This window comes from Anabas testudineus, chromosome 9 (assembly GCF_900324465.2).
Source record: "Anabas testudineus chromosome 9, fAnaTes1.2, whole genome shotgun sequence".
Taxonomy (NCBI): Eukaryota; Metazoa; Chordata; class Actinopteri; order Anabantiformes; family Anabantidae; genus Anabas; species Anabas testudineus.
In genome coordinates, this window is record NC_046618.1 from 10,657,410 (window position 1) to 10,685,220 (window position 27,811).

Here is a 27,811-nt window from a genome sequence, read left to right on the forward strand (position 1 = left end):
ACTCTTGTTCCACTGGAATAAAAATTATTCCAGTGGAACAAAAATCTGTGCGTACATTTTTCTCTGTCATGGGACAATGAACGACTCCATTATCTACTTTACAAAAACAGTTTAATAAGTGCATGCATGTCTGATACAGTCTGAACTATTCCAAAAATGTACTGCTGTAAACACTTTCATTTTACTTGGTTTCTCTGATTATGTGTCTTGTCTGGCATTAACGTTTCCAAAAAGACTTAACTAAATAATCAAAACATAGCCGATACAATTGGAGGAAAAAAAAAAAAAATCAGCTCATCTCTTTTATGTACTCATGATTCCAGCAAGAGAATTTATTAATATAAAATAACCATACGTTTGTGAAAGACTTTGTTCCAATCTAGAAAACAAAGAAAAAAAAAAACAAAAGAACAAATAGAAATGGTAGTTTCAGCACTTTTGGGATATCGTCACAACCTTAAAAATAAATCAGTCACTAATTACAGTATAAAAAGCATTAGCGCTCAGAATCCAGTTACCAGAGAAGAGGGCCGACAGAACTAGCTTCTTCATGTCAGTTTCGTCATAGTGAGTGGGAAGGTGGGGGGGGGGGGGAGGACACACTTTGGCAACCTGTGTTATCAAAACACATAGTGGGAACAAAGAAACCTCTTTTCAAATGGGAATATCTGGCCCTCATGCTGAAGGGACTGAAATGTACCCAAGTCAGAATCATGAACACAGTTTATGAAGGAAAAATATTTTTTCCTGTGCATACAGCTGTCAGTCTGTGGTGCAAAGGTTTTTTTTTTTTTTCTTTATTTTATTTTTTTAGGTACTGCGTTGGTTGTTGAACTCGACTGCTGTTGTTGCATAGCTCTCTTGTGGTGAATGGAACAAGATGACGGGTGGGTGGGGATGGGCAGGATTATCAGGAGGACATGATGGAAGGTGGTGGTGGTGGTAGGGTGTTGCCATGGTGATGAGGGCAGAGCATGCTAGTTCTCCTCTGTGTTGCACTCCGGTGGAGGAGACTTGGCGGGAGGATGGGGAGATGGGAGGAGAGGAGGAGGAGTGCAGTACTACCTGTTGCTGTTAGACATGGCATACTGAGCCTGCTTCTGCTGGAGCAGCTCTGTGATGGCCAGCAGCTTTTTCAACACGTGCTGCGGAGAGGAAACAGGAATTAGATCAATCTTCGGAGACAGGACGCTATAAATCGTGCTGTGTTTGCACTGTTGTGATATCATCGGTCTCTGACCTGCTGCGCTCCCCTTTCATTGCTCAATGTCCGGAGCTCATCTGAGTGTGCAACACAGACCTCATGCAGCGCAGCAAGGTCCCTGGACAGGTCCATCCTAAAGTGCTCTGTGGCTTCAGGGAGTTCAGGGACATTCTAGAAACATGATTAAAGATGTCATTTTATTCAATATTAATTTGAATACATAATTGTAAAAAGAAAAATCATCATAGTTTAAATGTATTCTTTAAATATTCTCTCTATATAACAATAATGCAACAATTCCCCACATTTACCAAGCAGAAACCAAATGATGTTCTTCTAAACAGTTACCAAAACAAATGATTCTAATTAACATTCTGCTTTAATTAAAAAGCAACAAGTGTGACTCACCCCTAACTCATCCAGAAACATGATCATTCTATGTTTGTTGTTTTTGATGAAAGGGTTCACCCCCTCCATGTAAGGTTCCTGTTAGAAAACAGAGCCACAGCTGTCAGGTACCAACAAAAATGTAAGAATAAGAATAAGAATATTTCAGGGAGAAGGTTCATACCTTAGCACCAAATTCAACCAGGTTGGCCAGGTTCTGGACAGACTTGGCCACTAGTGTGAGGGTCCTGCCAGCTGTTGAAGATGGAGGGTCTGCAAGAAGAGACAGTAGTTCAAGGCACACACTGTAGCTCTCAAAGTGCAGACTATGTGATTAGTACTTTTAAAGTAGTGCTTACCAGCAATGATGTTGAACATTCTGGGGTTTAGGATGGCTGGGCAGATCAGTCTTAGAAAGACAAAGCCACTGGAAGAACAATACACAAGGTGAGTTAGGGCTAGGTAGAGCGAACAAGAAATAACACGTTAAAACTTTCTCTCAGAACAAATGTGTCTGACACTGATCATTTGGGCTCGTTTACCTCACGACTCTCGTCCGCATGGTGGTGTTGGTGGGCCATTTTTGCTGCACAGACTTTTGCAGGCAGCCATATATGAACCTCAGTGTCCTGGTTGGGTCATTGAGAGACAGCTTAAGTGACATGTCCACAAAACGAGACATTACTGTGTATGTGCGTGCGCGTTTGTGCTTACGGTGGTAAGATCTCAGCAGCCATGAAGATCTTCTCCACCAGCTCGGACAGGATGTTGAGTAGATGAGCCAAGTTCAGGTTCACATCCTCATTCTTCTCCAGTTTGGAAGGGTTCAACTTAAAGAGACAGAGAAGGGGGAAAAACAGATGACAATTAATGAATTTAAGTTTACAAGATATGGAGAAACATATCATCTTATTGCATAGTTAAAGCATCTGATGCAAAATAAAATCACATGTAATCCTGTTATTGAATTGAGATTTGTCTCAGTGGATAAACTAAATGTTTTAAACAGTCTGTGTGACCTGTGTGTGTTCCTCACTAAAATCCCCTGCCAAATGATGAAAAGGAAAATGTAATGTGGGAGAGGTGTTTACCTCGCAGGACTGTTTGCTCTCCATGATCTTGAGGATGGTGTCTTTGAGAGCGTGGTGGACGAAGGGTGTGGCCGTGGCTTTCATGTACTGCTCCATCAATGTGCTGGCCAGTGTGGTTGCTCTGAACAATGTTGTGGCCTCATCTAGTAATAGCGCACAAGCAAAAAAAGATTATGCAGGTGTATAAGCACGTGATTCTACAGATTTCTTGACAAACCCCTCAGCCAAAATGAGATAAGATGAAGTCTGACATACTGAGGCAAAATTGTATGCATTAATTCACAGATTATTTCAGTAGGTTTCTAAGAACCTGGTCTGTTTTCTATTGTCTAATATGTGTTCCTACCCTCCATATTAATCTCTCTGTCATTGAGCGTCCTTAGTAGTGGGGCTTCAGCCTTCTCGTGTCGGAAGATCCGCAGAAGAAGACTTGCCAGTAAGGTGCGGTCCTGACCACACACATGCGCCAGAGCATAGATGACATGAAACTCTTTCTGCAAGATCATCTGCAAAGGACACACAGCAATGGCATCATTGACCTTTTTAAGTGAACAAGAGTTAATGGACACTGCTATCAAAACCACTTTATGGTGAATCAGACCTCTTTGAACTCGCTGTACTCCTCTTCGGGCATGATCTTCTCCATGGAGTAGCGAGCGCGCACACGTAAAGAGCCAGGCTCGATGCCCTTCAGAGGCACGTGGGAGCTGAGAGGGAACCACTCATCAATCATCTGGCCCTTTTGCAAACGGTTCAGCTGGCAACGCATGAATACTGAGAGAGAGAGAGAGAGAGAGAGAGAGAGAGCAATTGACGTGTGGAGGAAGACAAAAAGAAAACGTGTGAGTCATGAAACTTTACACAGAGACTTTCAGAGACTGTATTTGTTTTAAAATGTACAGATTTACGTACAGATATCACTTTCTTTGCTCTTTTTTGTTTTGTTGCTGAGGCTGATTTCAAATCTGTTGATCTCACTTGACAAGTCACTGAAAAACAGGGAAGTACATTTTGTAATTCCATAAACAGCTAGAGAACGTGCCATCAATTGGTAAGTAGTTAGACAGTGAAAATACGCAGGTTGATGTGTGACAAACTTACTCAAAGATGAACTCCTCAGTGAACACAGGATTCTGCCCCTCCCTAGGGTGCGTCTTAGCCACCTGCACACTGTTCAGGTAGATGTTACAGTAAGGGTTGGTGAAGTACTTCACCGGCAGCTTGTGAGCCTCCTCCACATACAGCACCAGGCTGCTCACCTGAGATGAAAAATAAGGATTCAAGAAAGGAAACAAGGAAACACAAAACAAAAAAAACAGGTAATGTACTGAACAGTTATAAGAACTAAAGTTCCTTTTTCTGCTGAATAATTCTCAACCTTTGCCACCCATTGCTTGTGATTACATTGCAACATGACCTGTAAAAGCACAACTCAATATTTGTCCAGTCACAATTATCAATCTTTTCAAAAAACTTCTTCAGACTGAAGAAGCAGCTTGGATGAGTAGTGAAATGTTTCAACCTAAGAAGAAGGAAGTCCAGTTGCCATGACTCAACTTCCAGATTCAGATATACAACTTTTAAAACAATGCATGGACACTGGACAAAGAGACAGTTTTTGTAATTGTGATTTTAAAATTAGTCACTGCACCTGAGTGATAAACATCTAACACACATTAGCTGATCAGATATGTACCTGTCTAAGTCTCTTGTTGGAGGTGGGTTGAGTGGTTTTCCTTAAGTTGCTGCAGAAAGTCTGAAGGCATTTCATCCAATCCTGCAAAACAGAAAAAGAGTTAAAACATTTCAAAGAAACAGTTGTCATGGTCTTCAAGAACTCAGAACACTGTTCACTGTTCACATAGTACTCATGCATTTCACTTAGGACATAGCACGACTACCGTATTTTCTGCACTATAAGGCGCACCGCATTATAAGGCGCACCTTCAATGAATGGCCTATTTTAAAACTTTTTTCATATATAAGGCGCACCGCACTATAAGGCGCATAGAATAGACGCTACAGTAGAGGCTGGGGTTACGTTATGCAACATTAGATGGAGCTGCACTAAAGGGAATGTAAACAAAACAGTCAGTGTCAGGAGTTAGTAGGACCAATAATAAGGCAGAAGCAATCTACTCAGTTCAGTGCGTTTATTGCGGCACACAAACAAAACTACAGCGCAAGCATCAGCTGAGCAGTCTTTTCTTTAGAAAAACACAAAAGGAGTCAATATTAATACCTGGTGAAATCAAAGTCCTTGAAACATAGATAATCCAAACCAGTAGCTCCAATAGGAAAAAAACACAAACCGGGAAAAAGTATCACAGTCCATACTCCAAAGCAATAATCCATGTAGCAGAATCCTCAGCCATCGAGTACTTTAAGTCCTCCACACTAGTTTGTCATGAGGTGCAATCAATCGGTTTAACGAATGTCAAGCTGTTGCATAAACACCATTCCGCCCGGAAACGGGACCTTCAAAATACGAGGTCAGCCTGAAAGGTATTCGGTCCTCACACAGAGAGGTCGGTCAAACTTTATTAATAGGTTGCCATCATGCCTTTCAGTTCAAGTGATAAATGAATAACAATACGTTGTGACAAAGGCAGCTAAAAAGTATTATAGTATTTTTCTTAAAAATTTATCAGAGTGAGAGTTTTGTATTTTAGTTGATCTTTGTTAAGATAATTAGTTGCAGAGTGAGCGCTCTTTCCACTCTCAATAGAACAGCTTTGACGTTTTTTCTGCGTCGGTAAATTAAGCTAATTCAGTTTCCACAGTAAAACAAACTGGTTCATGTATATGCTTAGTGTGCTTTATACGTTTGTGCCTTGGAAAGCATTTGTCTTTGTAAGTATTAACATGTTTATTGTCATTAGAAGTTTGTTAGTTGTTACCTGTTACATGTGATAAATTACGTGTGCGTGTTATTGTAATTAGCTTCATTCAAGTCAAGCTAGCGTGTGCGAGTGTAACATACGAAATGTGTAACGATGTGTATTATTTGTTAATTTAGTTTCTTTCAGTTACATAAAGAAAAGATAGGAGTTTGTCCTCCAACTGTAGCCATCTCGCTTTGTTCCCTCGGAAACTCTGTTTAGTCTTCTTTACTTGGCCATCTTGTTGTTGCCTCCACTTCAGCACCATTGATTCGTTAATGTTAAACGTCTATTCCCGTGTTCTACTGCGTGACTGACTCAATATTGATCCATATATTAGGCGCACCGGATTATAAGGCGCACTGTCGGCTTTTAAGAAAATTGAAGACTTTTAGGTGCGCCTTATAGTGCGGAAAATACGGTAGTTCTTTTCAGGACCTGATTATCCCCGTACCCAACTACCCAGTGGGTCTGGAAACATTTTGTTGTAGCGTTGCTATTACCTGTGCCTGCTCTGGAGCCTCTCCAGCAAAGTAGAATATGTACTGCTCCTCACTAAAGTGCTGAACAACAATCTGGAAACAGTTTGGCCTGAAAAAGGTAGATAGATAAGATTTTAAATGACCTTGTACCATATGATACATCTGAGAAAATGATTCCACATGGTGCCCAGATAACAGAGTATTCAGAGCTTAGTGGCAACACTTCCTGCCAACGTTACAAAGTTAGGTCAAGAACAATATTCTCTCATCTCACCTGCCAAACAGACTGTCATGCACACCATACACAGAGCACACACTTAAATCGATCAGCCCTTTGGGTTTGGTGGCTCTCTTCTCACTCTCGAAATAGATGAGCTGGGCGTCATTACCCTCCAGGATGAAGTAAAGGTTCTTCCATCGTTTGCCTTTTCCTGAAGGTGAGAGGGATCAGACAAACGTTTGGTATAATTGCTGATTTTGAATGATCTGAACAAAAGACAACAAGGTGGGTGTTATAAATACCTTTGTTAAACAGGAGGTAGCCTTTCTTGACGATGTTTTTGTAGAAAGCATCTTTTGTTTTCCGTCTGATAGTGTTATAAATTTCTCTCCCATCCACTGTATCACTAAGTACTTGTTCCTGTTGCTACAGTAAATACAAAAACAAATCATGCCATCACATAACCTCAAAGTAAAAACAGCTGCATTCATACTGTAAGGTTATATTACATTTATTTTGTTGCCAAGTCTGTTTTCCCCAAATTCTATAAAGTCTCTTAAATTTGAAAAACATAAACAGGAAAATGTCTGATGCAATATACATATTATTAAATATTCATTTACAGGTCGGTGACATTTGCAGCAGCACTTCCTCTTTGTCTAAACTGGCAAGTGCTCATATCACATCCATCATCAGATGCTTGTCAGTATGAGCAATGCATAAAACCCCTCCTGTTGTCAAATGTCATCCTGTTAAGTCTAACATTAGAGTCAAGAAGGCTGAATAATGCTAGTTTACAACTGTACCTACTTGAACTGAAACAGGGTCTTTCAGATTGTAGCCCTCAACAATCTGTTCTTTCTTGTAATGGTCGATGATATCTTCAACACTGCCAGAGTGAAACAAGGAGTAGGTCAGCAGTCAATGCAAGTTCAAACTTACTGGCTACAACTTATAAATAACAATTATATAAATATAAAATAAATATTATAAAATAACACTACAGTATAAACATATAGATTTTCTTTATATTATTCTGGTGAATCAATATAACATACGTTTCTTATTCTATCATTTTTGAAAACAGAAAGTTTCCCTGGGATTCAGACTACACTTCTACACATACCTGTTGTAGTACCTCCCTCCCATCATGTACTGATTGTTCGGGGTGGGGGAGATCTTAAACCTTCGGATGTTTTCATTGGTACGAAAAAAGAGCGAGTAGTCTCCAGGTGTGTTGTCTGATGGCCGGACTAGAAAGCTGCACACCTGGCCTACTATGAAATCAGAGGAAGCAAAAAGTCTTAGAGGAGGAGAAACGTTTCAGCAGTATATTTTGGCTCATGGACTTTGATCTTCATGGTTTATTTCTTACAAACAGTGTCAGTGATAATTCCACAAGTGATTAACAACTCTGGCCTAATGAAAGAAGAATAATACCTGTCATCAGCAGGTTGTAGGCCTCCTGCTTGGTGATCTTTCCATGATACCAACTGTAGTAAACCCAAGAGAAAATAGAGTAGCAACGTTATTTACTATAGTTTAATTAAGAACCTCTATCCTCTTAGAGGGAGACATAGTGTCACATTACTTTGAGTTAGAAAAGCATTAGAGAGAGGAGCCTGAAGTCACTGATTTAGCTTGTTTAAGTAAAACAAAACTTAAACAATACCAAAAGATGTCTGCACTGTGAATAACAAAAACAGGGCAAAAAGAATGGCACCATAAATTAGTAAGTGAAATAGAACTTACACTTTTCCCTCATGTGGATCCTCCTCCCGCCCCTAAAAAACATTTGTCAAGACATCAACTCCAATTAATCGATTACTGCAGTCCTTCTAACGCCTATGGACCGTATATAATTTATCACAGCCCTAGGTGCTTTCCCGATGCCACTGCTGTATATTACCATTACATTTCCATATTTTGTGCTGTACGTACCACCTCCTCCACCAGATCTTCCACAATGAGGCCCTGCTCCTCTGTGCGAACGTTAGTCACCCACATCCAGCCATCATCCAGTTCATTGTGAACAATAAACATGTCCCCCTTTAGGAAGCTAAAGAGTCAAGACGGACATAAAGAGAAAAGGATAATACTGTGACATCATGGAAAGGCACTGTAACACCTGCTACACATAAGCTGTTATATTATAACACCATCTCTCACTGTCTATTGCTTTATCAAGGCATTATGACACATAACCTTCTTCATCAGCAGATCTCTAACTTTTCCTGTTGAAAAAAGTGTCAACTGTCATGCTAAAACATTACCAGCAGGTGTCTCCTCTAACTCATAACATTTGAGGTAAATACCACATGTCTATCTACTCAGTTAATCCTGTGGATCACTGGAAGACTCTGGGTTTAAGGTTGACTTCAGACAGATGTTTATCAGATTTAGAAAATCTAGGATAGCTGGGATCATCAGTAAGTGTGCCTACTGCATCTTCATGACAGGGACAATACTGTATTTCATTAACAAGATAGATGATGTGTTTTCTAGGCAGATGTGAAAGTGCTGTTGAGGAGCAAGACAGTGAAACGCTATTTTTAAGCCCAGTAAATCACCAGCGCTCATCTTTGTCTTAAAGATTATGAATTATATTTATCATACTATTTGAGGAAAGTGATTGGTTTCAGTATGGACATGTTTTGCTATATTAGATGAGATAGGCCTCTTTTATGGAGATATACATGAATACCTACCTGATCTCATCAGTATCTGGCACTTTGGTGTAAGGAAGTATGGCCCTGACTCTCCTTCTGTCTTCTACAGGCTGTGAAAACATACACACAAAGATGAAACAACATCCGAAACAACATCCAAGACCATATCCCTGATAAATCCCCTAATTATTACACAAAAAGTAAATGCTAAACTATAACTTCCTCTGGGCGAAATCACACTCGGAAAAAAGAGAAATGAACTTTGCCTGAAGCCATTCTGAATACAGCCCATAGGCAAATGGTAAGATTTTAAAAATGACTGTATTCAGCTAGTGGCTGAATAAGGAAATCAAGGCTGACTTCAGGTTACCTCAATACAGTACATTTCATATCCATCTTTAACTCAGAAAGTAACAGTATCAGGTTCAAGTATTCCCACTGGACATTGTTTCAGCAGATTAGGTTTCATTCAGCATAAATTCCTTTTTATTGTTGTCACTTTAAAATGATGTTATCCCTGGGGAAAGTTCTTGCCAATTAACGTGGCGGACAACCCATTTACTAGTCAGGATGATCCATTAGTGAAATCAGATACCACACTTTAATATGCTACATCAAACTGCTACTTTGAAACTATAAATATTTCTGTGTTAAAAGAAAAAAAAGACTCATCATACAATTTCAAATCTGACACTTTAACCAATTTGGACAGGGAGTATTCCACAAAAAAATATTTTTAAAAACAACTAATAATAAAGAAAATATGAAGTAATGATACTTAATGCCAAGATTCTAAAATAATAATAAATTGTAGGGAATGCAGCTAAATTTAAGTGACCTTGTATTTTACAATCTACTGTATAGCACAAAGTCAGTCTCACCTCTGGGGGTGCAACTGGCGATAGCAGTTTCTCTCCTTTCAGCAGACAAGACACATAGCTGTAGTAACCAATTAGATCTGATAGAGACGAGAAGCGCCGCCCACCAATATAATAGTCCCCACACATGGCGATTATCCTTTTAAGAGAAAAAACAAAGACAAGTTAGTTATCTTAATTTATGTGCAGTAAAGGCAACAGAAAAAAATCTACTTGAATTCATACTGTGTAATTTGACAGTAATATTATCTATCTGCACCGGGTCATCAGTAGACATCTATCTATGTGAACCTTTTGGAATTTTGAGTTTTTTTGCATTAATTTGTCATAAATCGTGATCTGATCTTCATTTAAGTCAAGAGTATTAACAAATACAATGTGCCTAAAATAATAACAAACAAATTCTGAGCTTTCATGTCTTTATTGAGAACAACCATAAAAACCTCACAGTGCCAGTGGAAAGTATGTGAACCTTGGGAGTTAATAACTGGTTGACCCCCCCTAGGGAGCAATAACTTCAACCAGGCGCTTCCTGTAGCTGTGGATCAGACCTGCACATTGTTCAGGAGGAATTTTAGCCCATTCTTCCAGGCATAACTGCTTTAGCTCTGTCATATTCTTTGGTCGTCTTATGTGTGTGGCTCTCTTCAAGTCGTTCCATAGCATCTCTATTGGGTTGAGGTCTGGGCTCCGACTTGTCCACTTAAAAAAGGAAGATTATGTTTTTCTGAAGCCACTCTGTTGTGGATTTGCTTCGGTGTTTTGGGTCATTGTCCTGTAGCATCACCCAGCTTCTACAGAGTTTCAGCTGATGTACAGACATCGTCACATTATCCTGATTTATATTTTGATCACTGCAAGCTAGCCAGGCTCTGATGCAGCAAAGCAGGCCCAAATCATGATGTTTCCTCCATCATACTTTACGATTGGGATGATGTTTTCATTATGATATGCTGTGGTCTTTCTACGTAAAATATAGTGCTGTGTGTTCTTTCCAAACAGTTCAATATAGTTTAATCAGTCCACAAAACATTTTGCCAATACTGCTGTGGAGTGTTAATGTGCTCTTTGGCAAAAATGTTTGTTTTAGTAAGCAGCAGCTTCCATCGTGGTGTCCTGCTATAGACACCTTGCTAGTTCAATGTTTTACCTACTGTAGACTCATGAACACAGATGTTAGCCAGTTCCAATGATGCCTTCAAATCTTTGGCTGTCACTCAGGGTTGCTTAGTTACCTCATTGATCAGTGTTTGTTGTGCTCTTGGGATCATTTTAACTGGTCACCCACCTTTTGGTAGAGTAGCCACAGTCCCAAAATGTCTCTATTTGTAGATTGTTTCCCAACTGTAGACTGGTGAAGGCTTTGACATCACTTTGTAACACTTTCCAGCTTTGTGTAAATCATCAATTCTTGATTAATGTCCAGGCAAGCATTTTCTTCTTGTTTGGAGAAAACTTGAAAGTTTGAGTGGGTTTTGTCAGTCAAAGTAGCTCTAGTCCATACCTACAAACTAATGTTCTTGACAAGACGGCAGTTATGCTAGCATATGACTCCAGTTAGCTTTTTTTTATTTCATTTTTCCAAGTTATTATTTCCTAGTTTTTCCACTAGCACCATGAGGTTTTCCATGGTTGTTCCTAATACAGACATGAAAGATAAGAATGCAGAAAACCACGAAATTCCAAAAGTTTCTCATACTTTTCTTGCATTGTCCTGTATACAGGATTTCAGTCAGTGGAAAAAAAAAGTAATATAGAAGCTGCCCCGATGAATAAAACAATCACTAAATTATATTTGGATTTTATGACTAATTACAATGATCAATTACAATGATGTGGAAAAGTACAGCACTAAACCATATACAATTGCAAAGCCACAAATTTTAAGTTGAGTCAATCTTGGATTGCGGGCTTTTAACAAAAGCACAATGCTATTACTCATTTGCTGGATACACAATCCAAGGACAACAACCATTTGAAGAGGTGTCGTGTAATAAACCTTTTGTTCCTTTCCAGCATCAATGACATCATGTGCCCAGACTAAACTGATGTCAGTGAGGAGATGTTGTCATTGTTACATAATTAGAAACCAGCATTTGTGAATGAAATAAGTGCATTTCTTAGGATACAAACCTTGAGCTTTTGAAGGCTTGCAATTAGGACTAGCATGGCATATATGAGTAAAGCAGCCGCAGGAAATACCTGAATGCAGACTCTAGTTTACTTAAAAGGTGCATCAAAAAGAAAACAAGCTTATATGAGCCGCAATCATGAGAAATATGCTTTTGTATAGAAAAAAATAAACTGAATATGACATTGGCAAAATGCCATGGACAAGTATGTTCTGATTACTGCCTTTAAGCAAGATTAAGTTAGGATTAAAAACACCAGGGATGGCTAAAACCTAGGAACGAAATGTAAATGCTAAATGCTAGCCTCATTGGCCTAGATTGCTTACTCAAGTTGATGTGCATTATAAAATACATTTTTCTGAACCACAGAACATTGTTGTTTGTTGGCATGAATGAATGTGACACTTCTTGCACTCTATGTGTTTCTAATCCCATAAATTGATGTGCATTATAATATGCATTGTTCTGAACTATAGAACACTGTTATTTGTTGGGGAGTGTTGGTCGTGGGATGACAGGCCACTGGAAACCACTTTTCAAACCTAAACAATTGCACTTCAGTACCACCTCATAACTAAGGTTGCTTTTTCACTGCAGTGTTTGTAGCTTTCTGTCCTTTTGCTAAGGTAATGAATAAATTGAGTAGTTCCTCTATCCTTCTCTTCTTCTTAAAGGAGGCATGCTGCCTGCTTATTATGAGATGCCAGATTTGTCCTTTTTCTTGTACTAACAACATTCTATAGAGACATGAAACAGTTTAAGTCTCATTAACCTGTTCTAATAAACACTTTCACCCACAAAGCAAACTCACTATGTAGCTTTTACAATTGATATGGTAAACACTAATAATCCAGTAAATAACAGAAGGATAGATAATTGCCGGTAATGGATAAAATGGGATAAAAATTGACAAAAATTAAAACTGTACCGTCTTCAATTATGTATTTAAACAGGCTATTGCTGCAGCTCTAGACTGAACCCATCATTGCTAGTTTCATGTGCTGTGCCATACCTGAAGTGGTTGACCACGTTGGTCATGCTGAGGAAAGACAAGACAAAGGAACCAGGCCGGCGGTCACTCTCCCTGATGAGGTAGCTGCCAGGGTTCCGGGCCTGGCGAAGCCGCTCCTCAGCGATAGTTCGGTCTAGCTTGCCATGGTACCACCTTAAACAGAAAGACAAGAAGGACACATTTAGAGGGGAAGACAGATGCAAGGTCAGTTAGGCACTATACATAGTTAAGATACAAGGCATCATAGGCATCATTTTTTATATATATATATTTTTTTATATTCAAGTTTAACTGAAATGAACTATGTTACTAAAGTACTAAACATGTCAGGTAACAAAGTACAATTTTTGCTGAGCAATAAATACAGATTTAATATATCCAACTGCTTGACTGACGGAATCAATGTAGTTCAGCGCAAAAAGGTAAAAAATGCCAACAAAATATCATGCTGTAACAATAGGTATCATATACTTATATACAGTGTTATTACTGCTGAATATTTAATTTCTCAAAATACATATAAAAGAGACCATTTACAACTAACACAAGAATTGTGCCATTAAAATTTAAAACCCTGAGTGGTAAACCATAGTGAAAGAGAGACGTGATTTATTATTTCCCCTATTAAGCATCTTTGTAATGATACAGCTATGAATTCTTTCAAGCTCTTTAGAAAACAATGTAAAAGTGCAATAAATAGCATGGACAAATCATAGTATAATAGTATGAAATAACAAAAATAAAAACAATTACCTTTGTCACTTCAGTTCTAACTTGTTAAGGGATTCAAGAGAACAAGTAAATATTTGCTATGGAATTTGTTTAGACTCATAATTCTAAGCTAAGTAAATAATTGACAGACTAAAGGATATCTAAATCAGTATTAGATATATTACATTTTGCTACTACTTTCAGTATAGTAATGAGCAGGTCATACATACTGAATCAACAGGGAAAAGAATCTATAGGCTTAAATCCAAAAGCTTTTACTTTTCAGTTTCTAGCACATCTCTGCTTTTTGAATTAAACAGGAACCTTAAAAAACAACACTGGTTAAAATTTCAGCAGGTGAGGGTGAACTTGACAAGGCCTGCCAGCTGGGGTAAAAAATTAACATGCTTTTCCAAATTTAGGCCACTGGTGGCTCTCAGAATGCAGGGCAGTGACTGGAAAAACATCCAGTGGGGAGAAGATGAATGATCCGCTGCAGCACTTCTTAGGGAAGGAGACCTAAAGGGCTCCCATCTGGTTTAGGAGTGTACAGTTCTTTACTCGTACAGAACATGCGGTGATGTCTACCATCATGGAGTAATTTGGAGAAAGCTTGCTGAAGAAGAGAGAGTTAAGTATATGTGAGGACCTTTTGGGCAGTGAGCACAGCTTAGACATGTAGCCTAAAGCTGTTGGAAATAACTGAAGGGAACCACAACAGATATAACTCCAAAGGTGTAAGTGGCAAAAAGCATATTGAACAAGCTGAACAAGCTAGGTTCAAAGCAGTACACCACACTGTACATACTGTATAATGCCTAAAGATGAAACTATAACCACTTTCATGCTGAAATTCCTGATGGTTAGTATCACAGTTTCAAATTTTAATTGTCAATAAAACTATGATTAGTTGCCATGCTTTGAAAACACTTGCTGATGAGGCAGTTTAGTTAAGGCAGTTACACAACTTTTAGTGATTATTGTGTTATTGTTGTTGCACTTTTATTTAAATACTTGTCTCCAGGGTATTTCTTATATAAATGCTGTTTCCATACAACACACATACAAAGTTTATGTATTTTTCTTTTTTATGTTACTGTAAAAATACACAACACAATTGTCACGGTGAGATCCTTTCATTAACACAAAGCTTTCTTACAGCTTAATTTTGAATGAGGATAATGCATATTGTGTAATAATACAGAGATATTATGTTAGTAGGACCTACACTGTTGTTGTTTGAAAGGTGACATTAAAGTAGCTGTCCATACATATAGCCTTATTATTTATATTTGTGACATACTTGTGTTCTCTTTACAATCAATTACATAACGATTTTAACAATCAATTCATTTTGGGAATTGATGTCCGCTGCAAATTTATTTACATTTGTCTCAATTCATTTTTGCTTCACATGAACTAGAGCTAGAAGTGCAGGCTGCAATTGGAAGTGAGATGTAGTTAGGCAAGTAGCATTGCTGTGCTTCAAAAGCAAACTCTGGGAGCCTGTTACAGCACCCTCCGAACTAAAAAAGTGAACTTTTTTTCAAAGCAGAGTCCTTTCCTAACTCCAGTTACACTGTAGGTCCATCTAGTAATTTGACTATAATAAGGTTAAAACTTATTTGGCTGAAGGGTTAGTAGCAGAAGAATATGCTAATTCATAGATATGTTCAGACTGATAAATTCCCTGAGGTTGTGCAAACAGCTGCTGTTGCTGCGGGTTAGGCTGTGGTGCACATGCCGAAGAACTATATAAGCTGGCCTATTTTGGGCTGTTCAGACCTGCTGGCAATAGTAGCATGTGCCATTTACAATCAAACCAAAAAACTATCCACCAAAGCTAACCAAAACTCGACAAGTGTAACAACTATATTACATTAAGGATTTAAGCAAAAGACTTAGCCTTAGTGCTTGGACTAATGATTTTGTATGAGCCTCGTCACTGAGGGGACATTTTTACTTCCTCTGTAATGTAAATATCTAAAAAAAGGAACTAAAGGTTAATTATATAGATGAGTAAGCTTAAAAGTTTATTACCACCTTCAAAGGAGGAAACTCCTAAATAAACAACAGTTTCCTAATTTAAAAAAATCTTGTTTTAATTACATTATCATATATTAACGGAATTAACAAAACTAACTAGAGCAACTAACAAAAACGATACAATGAAATATAACTTAGCAAGGGAAATGTAAAATCTAAAACAAAATGAAACTAAAAATGGTAACTAAAAGACCATCTGAAATTAAAGAAGAAGCTAGAATTACAGCATTGTGGTTGTATGTCTCCGCTAACCAGTGACGCTGTAGTTAACACGCATGTCTGTTCAGATGCATAATAATTTGATATTTGTGCTAGATGTAATGACTGTGACCTTCACCTTTGACCTTTGGCCACAAAAAAAACGAAACAGTTTTAGACAGTTGTGGCAAATTTGAAAAAAATTCAAAATATTTATGATAAATCAGTTCCCAAGACTGGATGAAGGCGAGGTCACTACAATCTTGACCTTTGGCTGCCAAAAACTAATGAGTTCATCATTAACTCATCAGCATTCATACCAAATATGAAAAAATTCCTTAAGTGTTCTTCACATGTTTTCTTGCCTTCCTTAAGTGTTCTCCCACATGTTCCTGTGTGACCTTGAACTGTAAGTCATTGAATCCATGTTGACATTTGTGCCAAATTTGAAGGAATTCCCTTCAAGTGTTACTAGAGTGGTCGTAATGTGAAAAGACTTGCCTATTGCCTATTGCCTTTCATTCATGTTGGCTGGTGTGATGCAGAGTTCTGCCTGCCTCGGGACAACTGTCCCAAAAGTCAATTTAGTTTAGTAGCATCAGCATCACGTCAGTCTTTAAAGGGGTAAATACATTGTTGATGGAATAAGATGTGGAGCATGAGCAACAACAGCAGCTTCAGCAACATGCCCAGCAAGCAGACAACAACCTAAAGCACTGTTTGACCAGATCAGAGGAGTGGATGACCAGCTTCAATGAGAAAAACTATAAAATGCATTCAATCCATTTATTCATAGAGACTGGAATGTCAAACAGATTATGCGACACGCAGGCTTTCAAATAATTCAATGCTGCACTTTAAATTCAAAACTCTGGGGGCTGAGCACATAAATTAATTGATTGTGCTGAAAATGCACAGCACAACTCAGAGAGGCACTCTGTTTTTAAAATGTTTAGATAACCCTACTACTGTCATTTTGCTGATGCATGTGCATAATTTGGATTTAAGTAGATTGTTTAAATAGTCGATTATGCGTAGTGAAGTTTTAGAATTGAATCAATTTTCTCTGGGATTCAGAAAAAATGAATTAAAGGCACCTGTACATTACAATACAGCGGCAAGAAAACATATGTGAACCTTTTGGAATTTCACGGTTTTCTGCATTCATTTGTCATAAAATTTGGTCTGATCTTTATCTAAGTCAAGAGTATTAACAAATTTACTTTTTCTTCCCACTGGAAGAGACATGTTGTCCCCTGTCCGTGTTGTACAACACAGAGATTCTTGCAGCAGCACACTCTCCTTTTGGATCCATTTTTTCTAGCACAAAAGCTCCTAGAAACTTATTCAAAGTGTGGATGAAGGGATATTGATTTGCATTATGCATTTAAGCGAGGATTGAGGTGCTTTGTATTTTACTACAGGATGTGGAAAAGCTTCAATTTTGGTGTTTTGTTGAGCTCAGAAACAGGTGGGTTTCCAAATTAATTGTTCATCATAGTGGTGTTGGTATTGCAGTACCTTATTACTGAATCCTACTCCATGACTGAAATACACACAGAGTGAAGGTCAGACCTTGTTATGCCATTCAGCCAGTTTCTAAATCAAAATCTTGTTTCTCTAGTGCATATTAATCTAGTAATGATCATGAATATTTAGCACAAACTTTCCACTGGATAATATTGAGCAAGGCTGTTTTGGAGTATTTTTAGTTTAGGTTGCTGATCATCACATTCCTGACTTACTTCATGACTGTACACTATGATTACTGCCATATGGATTTGTTCTTGTACTGTTCCTTGAGGTCATCTGAATTAATTTTGCAGCCTTGTGGACTTGATTTACAGTCCATCTCACACGGCCACCCCACAAGAATTTCATATTTTGTGAAACTTGCTTTGCATTGTACATCACAACTATCTATAGTCTATTTTTTTGGGAGGGGGGGGGGACTATTTAGATCAAGCTTCCTGTAACTACAATATTCTGTCATGACACATGATGAGCTGAGTGCATAAACCAGACAGGAAGCGTGCTATGATAGGCAGACTATGAGCTTAAGCTATGACTGGGGGTGAGAGGATACAGTTCTACTATTAACTTGAGGAATGCCCTGTCATGTCCGTACATGAAGAGCAAGCTGCAGAGTGACGTCTTGCTTCTCTGTTTTATGAACAAGGCATTTATCTCTCTGCACATAGTTCTCTCACCTAACACATAGTTAATACAAACTGTGAGAAATGAACAGTCAATTGATTATTCTGGATGGTATTGTGACATCTCATGGGGCATGGCAAGTGGTTTCACTTTCTACAGTCACCAAGTCACAATTACATGTAAATGACGCCACAGCAAAATATAAAACAACTGCTGATGTGAAAGAGCAAGGAAGTCACCAACGAGTCATCCATCACCACCCTAGTACCACATCCTGAAGCTCACCTTCTCACAGGTTATCAATTTAGTTACTTCATTATTAGACAAAAAAGCAAAGTAAATCCTTTCAACTGTTCTTGCAAGCATATGAATTACTGGGTTACCTTATTTCACCTGAATATGTCATGCTGGCAAGAGCAATATCACAGCGTACAACTGAAATCCAACATGCCCAAGCCAAGTGAGCTTGGGCAAAATGACAAAATATAGGGCTTAGACTCCAGCAAACACAGCAACATGATTTATTGTTTGCAGAATCCTTAGCAGTACATTTTAAGGCTGAATGCTTTAAAAATCTTATATCACAAAAGCGCTGATAGAACAGGCATGACACAGCATTTGGAGAGTGTTTGTGTAGTATTACCACACAAACTTTTCCAAAGCAGTTTTCTCACAGGTTATAGCTTTTGACCAGGAAAGTAACATGTGCACCATGAAGCCAAAGGACGCACACAGAGTGAGTCTTACTTCAACTACTATACAAAATATTTCAGTTAGAAATAGCATAATGACCATAAATGACCAAATTGTCAAACAAAATATCTACAGCTACAATTTGATTTACTGGTTTTAAGAGAACTAGCCTAATATGTGCTCTTAATAAAATATTAGGAGCACAGGATGCATGCATATAATTGATGTTTCAATAAATGGGCATCAGCAGTTGTATAAGATACTGAAAATATAAATACGGTAATACGGAAATTATAAGTGTCACCCAAGGCGAAATTAATAAAGAAATTGTTTACAAGCTAATGTTTAAAAAAAAAAAAAAAAAACATTGGAAAAAATTCTGCACTCAAAACAAGGACATTGCATACTCTACTGAATTGAAGTCATTCGACCATAATTATTTGATAAAAGTAATGATGAAAAAGTAATGACACTCAGGAGTAGGATAAGTAGGACGTAATCATTTAATAAGCCTCAGTTAGTAGATTTCTGAAGCAGCTGTATGCATTATGGTTAAATGATTTAGATTTTTCAACATACTGTATACCCTGATACTTAAAATACGTTTCAGGTAAGTAAATATTCCACAACTTGTGCTTTTTGCTTAAATGTTATCACATGCTAGAAGAGTCTGTTTCGTCTGCCTCTCTGCAGGAGCTAGGTCTCTATGGGCAGTAAGACTAAGAGCACAGGCACAGACTGCTGTGACTTGATTGATTTGGACCATGTCTGTCAGTCGGTCCCTCATTAAGCTCCTTTGTGAGCTCCTTCTCTCCAGCCTCTATCTCTCTTCTACATCTTTGTCTGCCTTGACTGATGTGGCTGTACCCAGACATGTCCACAGAAGTACTGTCAGCTCTCATCAGTATCAAAAAGTAATGAAGCTTTGCATTACTATAAATTAGCAATGTGACTTTCTATAGAGGGCACTGAGTACATGTTTTTCACATACAAATAATACAAATATATTACAAATGTTTGACTATGCAATGAATATTTTTTTCCAGCCAACTGCAAAACACAAAGTGCAAATAAATTATTTTCCCATTTTAACAAACAATATTTTTAACAACTACAATCAAGCTGGACTCCTAAAAAAAGTTAAAAGTTAAAACAGTCGGCTATTTCTACTAGTCTATTGTTTGGCAGGCAAAGGTAAGAGGGATTTTATGCCCCACTTACACAGAGTTCGCCCTCTGCTGCATCTCTCTCCTGTGTCCCGTGATCTCACAAGGTGCACCCACTCCACTGACACTGCTGCTGGCCGTGCAAAAACCGTGAGCTCCGATGTGGAAGGCAGAGAAAAGACATCTCTAAATCCATGAAGGCCATGACGATGTAACTGTGTTACCACCTTGATAAAGTCATCTACCATCGCTTGGGTCAACAAGAAACATCCACTGAAGTACGATAAAGAGGACGAGACAGAGATGCAAACTGACGCTCCAGATGCACTCAGCTGTGTTATCTAATTAGAGGAAAACTGCATTAAATGTCTGGTTTTGTTATCCTGTTCTGAAAAAATTACAAAAGCTGATCTTTGAGACTGAGACAGACGGTAGCACTGTAGTCTTTGCTCCCACTTCATCCTCCTCTGACTCTCTCTTTCTCCTACTCTCCCCTGTTTCTCTCTTGAAAGCCACACATCACGAGCATGCTGGCTATTAGTTTTTGAAGCAGCAGTGGTAGGGAGTGGCATCTCTGCATACACATGGACAACTGTGTGAACACACATTTATGTGCTACGCATAAACAATTAAGTACACAGATATGCATTAATGGACAACAACCAGGTGACCTGCACTGGTCTCGGAGAGTAGTTTATATAGATCTGACTTTAACCATGCTTTAAAACAACAACAACAAAAACAAACAGTTATGTGAAGGTTTTTCACGTTGAAAATGTCAGATTTCAACCCTAAACCAAGAATCATTGTAGTGAATGTATTTGTGTACATAGGTTTCAACAAAGTAAAAAGACAGTGCAGACAGCTGGGGATAATGGACAGCAGCTGTGAAGTGGTTTTGTTTTGTTTTACACATGATGTACTGCCATAGCTTATTACCCTAATCATGATAAAAGAGTGTCATCACACACAAACTGACCTAAACCGTACAGAGAGAGGGAGAAGTTCCATCCATGTATTGATAGTTTTGTTCAGTCTGAATGCTAACCAACCATTAACAGTTTAGTGGCCAGCCAGGGACACTTGGACTGAAATCAACATCTCAGTTTTCCTGCTGTAAATCAGCTTCCTCAAAGTGACATTATCTTTTTGAATTCTACAAGCAAGAATATTCTCTTCATGCAGAATTACAATACATCATTTCTTGTCTAATTGAATGTGAGGTGACTGAAGGTGTATTTCAACATGTGCAAAGCTAACTTTCAATTATTTAGAAACAACAATGCAATATCATCACTTTCAAAAGAAACATTTCTATTGTTGTGTAGGAAGCCATGTCTGTAGTATCATAGTAGTAAACCCTAACCTGCCACTGTTACACTTTCCAAGCAAATTCCGCAACTTTTAATGCAGCACACTCCACTAATGATAAAATCCATCTAAATCAAAAATCTTGGGCACTGTCAAATACAAATGAAATGCTCCTGATGATCCTGTCACAATAAATGGCTCAGAAGTCTTGAAAACAGGATGCACGAGAGAAAAGGCCGGGTAGCGTGGCCACTAGAAGGGCATGAGAGGCCATTGTGTAACACAAAAATAAGCATCAAAGCTATAGGCATAGCTTTCTAAATGTAAAACACAGATCCTCAAAGTTGGTAAGTAATAATGGTTGAACTAGTATTTTAATTGATGTGTCTAGTAAAGATTCATTATCATGATGGCTGGAAGACAAGGAGTAGCCAGGTGATAAGGTGCAAACAAGGTTTAATATAGGCTTGATAGTATAGATAGTTTTCTACCTAGGAGTAGACATCAGTAACACGATTCTTGTGTCATTTCATATTTCCAATTTAATGCAAGTGTTCAATTAACACTTTACACTTACAGAGATGTTTCCACAGCCAACTGCTAAATCTGGTAAACTCATTCACACAGCCACTGATCTTCAAATCCAGCTTTTCTTTCCCCTTTTTTTTCCTCCCTCCAACCACCACCTCCTCAGGGAAACCCTTTATGACTTAAAATCCTCTCTAATCTTCGTGGAAACTCAAAATCAACGACTCATTTCCCAACGTGCTGTTTGTGTAAGCTTGGGCACTGAGCCTGGGGTTTGTAAAGGCAAGAGGAACATGCACTGCTGAGGCCACCTGACGTCTTTGCTCTTGCCTCTTTATAGAGCTATCATCACTGTGAAATTCTCATTGTAGTGCCGTAGCCATTGTTCATGAATGACAAACTCGTGTACAGAGGTGTGAATGAATGCGACTGCTGTTTGTCTCTCTCTCACTCTCACAAATATTTTCACTCTACTGCACTCTGCAAATGTGCCAAGTTTAGCTTTCACAGTCACTGTGCAGCACACCTCCAACAGTGTGGAAGTTTTCCACCATCACTCTTCCAACACGCACTTCGCAAGCTGCTAACATAACTCAAAAGGAATACAAGATCAGTCTTGGATCCCGATTACAGAAGGCATACACAGCTAGCAACACAGCTGAGTGGGCAGAGTGAGAATCAGAACCACTCAGGGCAGTCAGCTGTGAATGCAACACCCACTGCCTCTAGCATATACTATTACAGATACAGAGAAAAAGGGAAAAAAAAACAAATCTATGCATGTCTTCTATTACATGCACACTAGCGATTCTCATAAATAGCATGACATGAGATGAGCTATGCCATAAAATGTGGTCAATAGGTTATATGGACGTCAAGTCAAAACCACAGATTAGACACCATCTATAGGACAGCACCAGATGGTACCCTCACTGAGAGCATACATTCTCTATCAGCACTCTCCATCACATTGGATCAGTGACACATTCGGAAAAAGTGATTCACGACTCACCTAAACTTAGTTATCATTAATTCTTCTATTCCTGAAAGACACCCCGTGCCAGCCACGGCAGTGAATGAATGCTGTGTACTGAGATTTTAAGAGGGCCTACGTCTGGCCTTGTCAATGTCATGTGCTCTCACTTTGTGCACACAGATGAACATACATTCAGCAATGGACCTCAGCCTTTTTAGTATGAATCTTGGCAGGGTGCAGCTGTTGGAGTGGCAGTCAGCAGAATTTTTGTTTTTGATCCGTCTACTTACAGTCCCATCCAGAAGTATTAAAGTGGCAATGCTAAGTAGTTTTGTTTTAGCTTACCCTGAAGACATTTGTGTTTAAGGTTATGATATGGAGACAAAGGCCTAGAAATTTAGCTTCTATATGGTGTTTACACCAAGGCAAGTTAAACAACAAAGAATATAGCACCTTTGGTATCAGGTGACCAACATTTTCAGTGAGCAAAAGTATTGGAACATGTGACTGATAGGGCTTTCTTGTTACCCAAGGGTGACCTATGAGATTGACTAAGATAAAAAAATAAAAAAAAACAAGCATGGCACAAACACTGGACATAACTATTACAACAATTATGCAATGCAATGTCCTGAAAAACAAAGAAAACACTGGTGTGCTCAGCAGCTCACACAACACACACAATGGACCAGCCAGGGGAAAACGACAGCTGATGAAGGAAGCCCTGTGCATCACTATCCACCATTTGACCAAGACTTTATGTGCAGAAATGACAAGACGCAAAGTCCTCATCAGTAGGATTGGGAATCTACAATTGCACGATTCAATATAATGATTTTTGATTCAATAAAAAAAGGAACAATATTTTGGATCTTATTCTAATGAACTGTTTGCCAAACCACTGATCCTGTGCTCACTGAGCTGCAAATGACTGTGTTTAAATGCTTTTAAATAACCAGTTTACTCAGAAAAACCTGGTTAGTAGGAATCCATGTACTGTATATGCGGAGCAAATGAGTAATCCGATTTCTCCTATTTCAGACTTTTTTTTAAAGCATGGCTCACAGCTTTTAATGGTGTAGTGACTGAAATAAAGCTCCATATATATTAGAAGTAGTATTTCCAATTTAAAAATCATTTCCTTAACAAGTAATTTTGCACTAAATAAGTTTAGTTTTTACAGATAATATTACTGTCTGCAATTTAAGCAATAATAACTTTTCTCTTTATAAGAACATAAATTAGTTGTTACTAAGAGAGACTATCTTGTAAATTTACTGCTGCTCTATAATAACTATAACACATTTCTTATCCAATCTTGATTAATTCCTGAAATCATCTATAAAATAGTCAATTGGTAAAATAATGGATAGCTGCAGCCCTATATACATTGTTTTCAAAACATTACTGGTGAATGAACTGTGATGTGTTTTTGCTTGATTTGCCCATTTTGGACTCAAACACAGGGTTTAAGGTTCATTTCCCTGCAGCAATACCTGGGTTAGAGTTGAAGTAAGACTAAGGTCTGATTAGGCACATTCATACACAACTAGTTGGGCTATCTTACCAAAGACATTGCAGCTGGTCACATGATGCAAAAAGAGTAATAATTAATAGAACAAGAGGTTGTTGGTAGAGCTGTTGGCATAGTTATAGCAGCAGCAAGCACATTTTAATACACACACTACTGTCAGGTCTTTCAAATGCAACTCAATTTCCATTCATGCATTATAAGATTTATAATATTGCAATCCCAATATCGCCCACAATAAATTAAATTTGCCGTCTTCACCAAGTTGTGTAGAAGTATCTTAAACCTAAGTGTCTGCTTTGTAAGACAAATTAATTGTCTTTGCCGATCCAGTAGTGACTCAATACTGTTTAATCTATCCATCAGTTTTATCCAGACAAAGTTAAATCACTATTAAGAGTATAAGGATAAATAAAAATACTATTAGACACTTCTAGCACCTATTGGTAAACTGTAATCTAATAATAACCAGAAAAGCGGTCTCACTTTCCGGTCCATTCATCACCACTACAAGCAATTCACTCAAACCACAAACCCAAAAAAGAGGAAAGGCTTGTGTTGTGTGTGTGCCTTGCTCAACTCAACCGTATAAACGATCTCAGAGTAGGCCAAAGTGAGAGAGTGGGTAGATTTCATTTTGACTCCCAGTATGAAAAGTTATGTGTGTTAGTGAATGTGAAAGACAGACTACAAGTTACTCACAGTGAAACAACACCAAAGGAAATCAATGCCATTCATGCATAAGACGCCACTGTTCCACTGACTCACTGGCAAGTTGATAAACTAAAATGCAAAGCCATTATATATTATTAAGACTGTATTCTTCTAAACGTCTACTTCCAAAGTAGTACTATATATAAGTAGTAATATAATAGAGAAACTTGGACTTCTTGGCATAATTATTTATTTATTATTTATTATTTATTGATATTTTTTGTACATTACAGTACAGGCAAGTCTGGTGAAAATGCTAACCTCTCCCTTCCTCTCTAATCTGACAGGGAGATATAGGGCGACTCCTAAAATAAGAGCTGAATCCACACTCTCGATCCAGTCACTTCCATATCTCACAGCATGAGGGCCAGAAATGACAAAGCTCAGCAGTTCTCTAATGAGATTGTAACAAATGGGAGGGCTGTATTTAGGTTATTACAACACCAGCACACACGAGTTTAGACATGTGTTTGTGCACATGCTAGAGAAATTCACGAATGTTCCTTTAATCAAAAATGCTATTCTAAAACGTACTTAGCAACTTTTTGGACTGTTTCACTTTTATCACGAAATTATTAAGACTGTAAATTGCCTTTAAGGAGACAAGCAAAGCAGAAACACTATTTTATTTTCTATTTCTAGTTTCCATGTAGCAAGATGCAGACAATGGCTAACTGGAAATAGTTAAGCTACCAATGAGAGACTAACAGGTGTTTAATGGGGCCCCAGTGTGCAACAAAGTTGAGTAGTATTTGGGAAACCTCTGGTTGTATCGGGTCTATCCATGATTATTTTGCCAGCACCTTGATTCAAAGTGAACTTGTGAGCAAGTGTGATGCCCATGCCCATGATGTAAGCATGACACAAGTTGGCTTATTGATACAACAGGAATAGCACAGATATAAAAGCTGCCTGTCTATGATGACACATACTGAAATGATCTAAAATACAGTAAGTGCTTGCCACCTGCAACTCTTTATCAATCATTCATGGCAAAACTGAACTGTCTAATGTTTTCCCCTTATGAAACTGATTACGAATTACATTTTTAAGGGTGATACACTTTTGTTTTTTTGTTGTGTCATAGCTTCACAGAGACGGAAAATAAAAGGCATGTTCTAACTCACTCACACTACACGCACACTACACAATACACTTTTACACACACAGATCAATTAGTTATCAACAATCTCAATCTGACAGATTTCAACTCCTCCAAAGAGTATAATGCTCCAAAAGCAAAAAAAGTTACATATTCATAAAAGGTTTGTCAAATTAGGATTATCTCCTGGCTGCATCTGTTCGGTTATTGGGCATGTGTACTCCAAAGTACATGAAGAACTATTTGTGGGCAGTAAATGTAGATCATTACTGATTACTGAGAGATGATTAAGTTACAAGTGAACCTGCAGGTGTCAACACCCAAGACAAATTCTGACCACAAGTGTGTGACAGCAGGAAGGAAGTGAACCCAACAAAAGCACAGGATGCTTGAACATGTTGATGTCTATGTGTCAATGAGCAAGATGCAATTTTCACTGGTACTGTACTCACTGGTTTGTGGGAGGCGCAGAGAGAGGGAACACCACCTCTTCTTCCTCATATTCCGGTCCATCCTGCATGTCGCTTTCATCCATGGTGCCACCGATCCCCCCGCAGCCTTGAAGGGGAGGAAGGGGAGGAGGGGGTGGCAGTGGAGGGAAGACTGTGGGCCCATCCGGGCCGGTTGATGTGGGTGAAATCCGACTAGCTGGACCCTCCAGTGTGGGAGAGTAGCACATGCCGCCCACGGTCCCTGAGCTTGTTCCTTGGAAAACTGAATGTCCACCTCCTGCTCCGCCACTCCCTGTTGCGGTGAGCAATGGTCCGGTCACATCCCCAGGAGCTATGGGATAGATCATACTCATGTCGGGAAGTGAGTCCGGTGAGGTGTTTGAATGTTGGCGGAGGGTTGGTGTTGGTCCTTGTCCCAAATCAGTGACTCGCACTCTGCTCGGCTTGGGATAGTAGGGGAAAGGGGCCGTCTCTGGGCCTCCTCCGCTCGCCACCCCTGTCCCTGTTGTGACCGAGCCAGTATCCTCACTGCTGACCTCCGCAGCCATCATTTTAGAAAAACGCGTAGAGGGGAAAAGTCCAGAAGGGAACCTGCCCTTCCCCTCTGTTCTTACAATACTCCTTCAGTGTTTGTACTCCGGGGGGAACAACAAAAGTTTCTCAGAACCGCGTTTGCTAGCCAGCTAGCGTTAGCCGACAAGCTAACTTAGCTTACTTGGCTGCACTAGCGGGCGTTAGCTTTGCCTCGCATTCGCTCACTGCAGGATAGCCACGCTAACGCTAGCGGGATGGCTAGCAGCTTCGAGACACTTGATGAGTTCTCGCTCACTATGTCTTCATTGTTTCGCGAATTTAAAGTTCACAGATAAACGCTACCTGGAGACGAGCATTTAAAACGTCTCAAAGAGGATATCAGTTCACCAATAGTTCCTGTCTTTTTTGGGTCGGACTTCACCCTCGGCACCAGGCAGATCACTTGTCGGGGAGTCTTGTTTTATTGTCACTGTTGTGTGTAATCCCCGTCGTTTTTCCAGTGTTGTTGTTTTCTTTCCTTCAGAGTTTCCAGCCGCTTCGAGTAGAGTCCACAAACCGACCCGGACTTATTGCCTAAACCTCGTGAACGACAGGCTGCCCTTTGCAGACTACCATGTCGTAAACCAAAATATTTTTATTGCGTATACGGGGTAAGTTCGCCTTTATTTCTGGGTTTCAGGGCTGGTGGCTTGCCCACTGCTGCGCTGCTCTTTCTCTCCTCCCTCTCCCACTCCT

The 27,811-nt window shown here is 38.9% G+C and overlaps 1 protein-coding gene across 1 annotated transcript; it reads right to left on the reverse strand.

Moving 5' to 3' along the window:
• Positions 1-70: 70 nt before the first annotated feature.
• rasa1a (RAS p21 protein activator (GTPase activating protein) 1a) lies at positions 71-27,799 on the reverse strand. Its single transcript, XM_026342978.1, has 25 exons — positions 26,543-27,799; positions 12,958-13,110; positions 9,817-9,952; positions 8,975-9,045; positions 8,208-8,325; positions 8,019-8,050; positions 7,707-7,759; positions 7,393-7,543; positions 7,077-7,155; positions 6,569-6,692; positions 6,321-6,477; positions 6,068-6,155; positions 4,379-4,459; positions 3,784-3,941; positions 3,595-3,671; positions 3,284-3,456; positions 3,029-3,188; positions 2,683-2,825; positions 2,306-2,421; positions 2,134-2,220; positions 1,951-2,018; positions 1,776-1,864; positions 1,613-1,690; positions 1,241-1,375; positions 71-1,145 (listed from the first exon to the last, which is right to left on the reverse strand). Exons 1-25 carry the CDS (start codon positions 27,091-27,093, stop codon positions 1,062-1,064), a joined length of 3,162 nt encoding a protein of 1,053 aa, XP_026198763.1. The 5' UTR covers positions 27,094-27,799; the 3' UTR covers positions 71-1,061.
• Positions 27,800-27,811: the final 12 nt, after the last annotated feature.